Source organism: Epinephelus lanceolatus, chromosome 8 (assembly GCF_041903045.1).
Source record: "Epinephelus lanceolatus isolate andai-2023 chromosome 8, ASM4190304v1, whole genome shotgun sequence".
Taxonomy (NCBI): domain Eukaryota; kingdom Metazoa; phylum Chordata; class Actinopteri; order Perciformes; family Serranidae; genus Epinephelus; species Epinephelus lanceolatus.
Window position 1 is genome coordinate 29,891,400 of NC_135741.1, and position 4,512 is coordinate 29,895,911.

Consider the following 4,512-nt stretch of genomic DNA (forward strand, 5'->3'; position numbering starts at 1 on the left):
TGACAAGTGCTGAGTGGCCTTGTGTACAAGTTTTTTTATTAAATCAAACTTGCTGACACTATCTCTTAACTAATATGAAATGGGAAAATAAAAGTCTACCATCACATAAGACAACCGCATTTCGGTTCTGGCGAGAATGGCGTGGAAATTCCAGATGTTATATTTGTAACACCTGCTCACCAAGCCAAACTCCAACAAACAGTTACACCAAATTGTTGGAGAGACTGCAGAGAAATATTATCAGTAGACACTCTAACAGCCAATAGATTACCATTGGATTAATAGTAGGAGTCAACAACCAAATAGGGGGAGAACTTTTGTTTGTTCTATTTTTTTTTTTCTAATTATCTGTTAATTTTACTTTGCATTTACTCATTTATCAACAGCGTGTTTTCCAAGCAAGTTGTTAACCTTATCATTTTGATTATTTGTCAATGAATTATTAGTTATTCATGAATTTAATTGTGATTTTTCAATTAACTCCTGCCCTCAGTTTTGGATGTTTTTGGATTTGTGCTTTATTCATTTTGATTCGTGCATTGTTAGTTATTTTCCTTGATTACATATCACACACACATGCACACCTAAAATACCACACAAAATTTAAAGGATGAAAAGGATATTTTATTAAAATCTAAAATAAAGATTTGGTAAAGACTTTCAGTCATGTGTTTCACATTTAAATGCTTGAATACACAGTATGTACTTGCAATATAATGCTCCACAAAATAATACACAGCAAACACAAATGACCTGCGTTTAGTCAAATACTTTCATCCTTTATTAAAGGCAAATAGGTCACAGCACGAGTTTACCTTCATGCAATGAATATATTTTTAGTCATATACAGGAACAAAACACTAAAACATCATAATAATAACCTCACTGTGAAGCATGAGGACACTGTGATAGCAATTTACCGAGCGGAGCAGTGTTGCACATGGTCAGTGAACAGTCTCCAGATTGAATTTCTGATTAAGAGGATACAATCCCTCTTACATATCTTCTCATCAATATGATGAAACACCTGAATCACTCAGGAACACCATGAATGAGCAGGCATAGTGAGGGAGAGTCCCCTCAGGTGTCAGAGTGTCTGTGTCAGAGTCTCTACCAAGGCCTCCATACTGGGCCTCTGCTGCTGCTGCTGCTGTCCTGCAGCGAGGTGGTCCTGAGGATGGAGCAGACTGGGGAGGAGCTGCTGGCTCTCTGGGCCTGGTGGAGCTGCTGCTCCTGCAGCTGGAGGCCCTGCAGAAGAGTGACAGAGACATCTGTGTTGGATGCAGCAGACAGGAAGCTGACAGAGTCCCTCCAGCAGTGAGAGTAGCCTTGGTTGTAGTCGCTCTGACAGAGGCCCCGCTGCAGCTGCTGCTTCAGGAAGCTCACAGTCATCTCCAGGATGTCGGCTTTCTCCAGCTTGGAGTTGGGCTCCTGCTTGTGAAACTCCTTCTCCAGAATGATCTTGAGCTGCTCGATGCAGCTGTTGATGCGATCTCTGCGCATTTTCTCCACAATAGGTTTTCTCAACTGGGGAAGAGGAGACAGGAAATTAAGCTCAAGTCAGCACTAAACAATCAGACATTTGTACTGTACTAGATGGTGCAAACCCCTTTAAATCCTCTCCAATAGCCTACTCACTTTGATGTTGTCCTTCTCAGAAATCCTGATGTGGTGAATAGAGGAGTAGTTGGTGGAGCAGGGAGCCATGTCTGTGCAGGTGAAGTTAGCAGCTTCCTCAGGATGACACTGTCAGCTCTGACCTCTGTGGAGGAGCCACCCTTCATTTTTTATAGTGTAACATTAGCATAACAAAACCATGTGACTCAGGCAGGGCAGGGGTTTGTAACAATGGGACACACATCAATAACTCTGAGGTGAAGCAATCACAGGCTGACCAGTAGAGATAAAACCATTCCCGTGATATATATCAAACTGAGGATGATATGCTGTCAGACTCTTATCAGGGGCTGTTGCTTATCTCACAGTCCAGTTACACAGGGGAACACAGGCAGTATCTTCTGATGTGCACCCAGGGAATAATTAAACAGGATTTAATGCATTAGTGGTGTGCAGGGAAAATGTATTGAAAGCAAGCATGTTATTATTTATGCAATTGCTCACGTGGAACTAAGACATTTATTCAACTGTATTTAACAAGTATTTGGATATTTCTAATTTTTGCACATTGTCCATTCAAATCCTTTGCAAAATCATCATTATACACATGTAAAAAAATCCAGTGAGTGTCCATTGTAGTCTTTTGAAGGAAATTCTGATGCCTGTATCTGTCAGATGAACTGACCAAAAGCCTCAAAGATGGTTCAGTCTTCTGATCTCCAGATGAAACACATGTTTTAAACATCATGTGTTGATAAATACTAATTATTCTAAAATGCAGTGGATTAGAAAGCTTCCCTGCAGCACGTTGCTCTGGTCCTGGGTGTGCTGACAATAAAACTCCTGCTTGTTCACCCATGGCACACTTCTATTGTTGACCGAGGGTATTAAGCCGTGAGTGGACAGAGAGACTGTGGGAAAACCAAGCTCGGACTCTACTCACACATCTACTGGTCAATAGCGCTGACCTCCCAGCTACAAAAGGCCTTTTCATCTCTTCTCTCAAACAACAGCCAACTGCAGCACCCTGTGTGTGTGTGTGTGTGTGTGTGTGTGTGTGGTTGCACATAGACACAAACACAAGAAAGACCAATTGTGCATTTATTTGATATGCAATGAGATGTTACGTCATGCTGCAAAACTGAAACTTTTCTTTCTGTGACCAGCTGCATCTCATTGTCAGATTCCTGGAAATATTTCTATTATATTATTAAATATTACTTGTTTCATCGACCCAAGCCAACATTTATAAAATATAAAAGCTTTACAGGTCACTTAATCAAATATTAAAAGCTCAAAACAATTATCATCTTTTTCCAACACACAAACTTGTTGATCAAGATCTGATTTTATTAACACCAGTGAGGTACTTGGCCAGTAATTTCCAGTTTTTAATAAGAACCTTGCTAAGAAACATGAGATGGTCTTATAGTGATCTTCAGGTTTTCTTTTCCCACAACACTTACATTTCAACTATTATTGTGAGTGTGACAGTACAGCCGCTAGGGGGCGCTCCAACAGCACAGACACACACACACACACACACACACACACACACACACACACACAAACTTACATCCATTTATTTTGCATCATTACCTGATAGTAGCCGACTGCCAGCTTTATTATTTTTCTGTCCTCTGTGGTGAGGAGATGTAACATTTAGCTGCAAGTTAGTGTTTGTTTTATGAATCAATGCATTTTGATATATCACAGTAGGAAAAACACAGGTTAAAAAACAATAAATTAAACAAGGCTGAATTGCATTTTGTTGCCTCAGTTTCAGGGTCCTGTATTTATGTGTTTACATACACAAGGGGGCAATTTTACGGTTTAGTTTGTAAACCTGTGCCTTTTCTGCTGACAAGTCAAAATGTCTGCTCCGGAAAAGGCTTATTGACCCCTGCTTTTTCCGTTGCTCTTCTGTCATATCATACAGTGCTGTATCAACAGACCTGGATTCAGCTGAATAACAAATGAGTGGAGCTATAATTAGTGATTAAATGAGTCATGGATGTCCATAGAATAACTTCTCTGTCTGCCTCACTTTACATGGACATTTTATCCGGTTTCATCGTAAATTATTGCTTATAGCTTCAAAATAAAATTTAGTCTTAAAATGTATATAGAAATGATTATTAGGGGCCGGGCAGCCTAAGCTGCCAGGACACTATTGCTTTGCTGCATGTTCTTCTTCTTCTTCTTCTTCCGAGGAAATAATACTTCCCATGCGCGAAAAATCACCAAACTTTGCACAAAGGTCCAGTCCCATGCCAGATTGCCTCAGCTGCAAAAACAGGCCAATAGTCCTGATGGTGGCGCTACAGCAAGCCTCTAAATTTCAAAATTTTGAAAATTCACAACAAATCAACCATATGTGCTACAGATTTGCAACTTCCACCAAAATGTAGCCCCAATACTGTAGAAACTTTTGTACATTTACACCTATTACAAATTATGAAGTTCATCACTCTGTTTTTTTCAAAAACTGTAAAACGTATTAAACCTCTCTAAATCTCCTCCCACAATTTTTGCTCAATTGACACCAAACTTGCTACAGAGCATCTTCAGACTGTCCTACACAAATGATCCACACAGATTTTTGATTTATCGAAAATTGAGCCTACAGTGCATCAAAATGTTTGACTGTAAATGGTATTGTAAACATACTTGCAAATTCTTGCTAAATACATTTTCAATGTTCATTAAAAAAATGACAAAATTTTGGAGTCATGGTAGATGATGTTTGGAAAATATCAGAATTTTATCTCAAAAACTGATTTTTTTTATAGCATTTTGAATTTCGCTCTCATGCGAACAATTGGAGTCAATGCAAAAATGGCATTTTTAAACATCAGTTTTTCACTTATGGAGCCAATAAATCATTGTTACAAA

General features: G+C 39.1%; 1 protein-coding gene across 1 annotated transcript; it reads right to left on the reverse strand.

Annotated features, from left to right (window-relative positions):
* Positions 1-788: 788 nt before the first annotated feature.
* Positions 789-1,739, reverse strand: LOC117258852 (transcription factor HES-5-like). Its single transcript, XM_033630047.2, has 2 exons — positions 1,639-1,739; positions 789-1,527 (listed from the first exon to the last, which is right to left on the reverse strand). Exons 1-2 carry the CDS (start codon positions 1,705-1,707, stop codon positions 1,111-1,113), a joined length of 486 nt encoding a protein of 161 aa, XP_033485938.2. The 5' UTR covers positions 1,708-1,739; the 3' UTR covers positions 789-1,110.
* Between the last annotated feature and the right edge of the window lie 2,773 nt (positions 1,740-4,512).

Bases quoted from the DNA above. Each gene is read 5' to 3' on its own strand.
- LOC117258852 (XM_033630047.2), bottom strand. From the start codon at position 1,707: ATGGCTCCCTGCTCCACCAACTACTCCTCTATTCACCACATCAGGATT. The intron at 1,528-1,638 runs GTGAGTAGGCTA...CCTCTTCCCCAG, and splicing joins CTGAGAAGGACAACATCAAA to TTGAGAAAACCTATTGTGGA.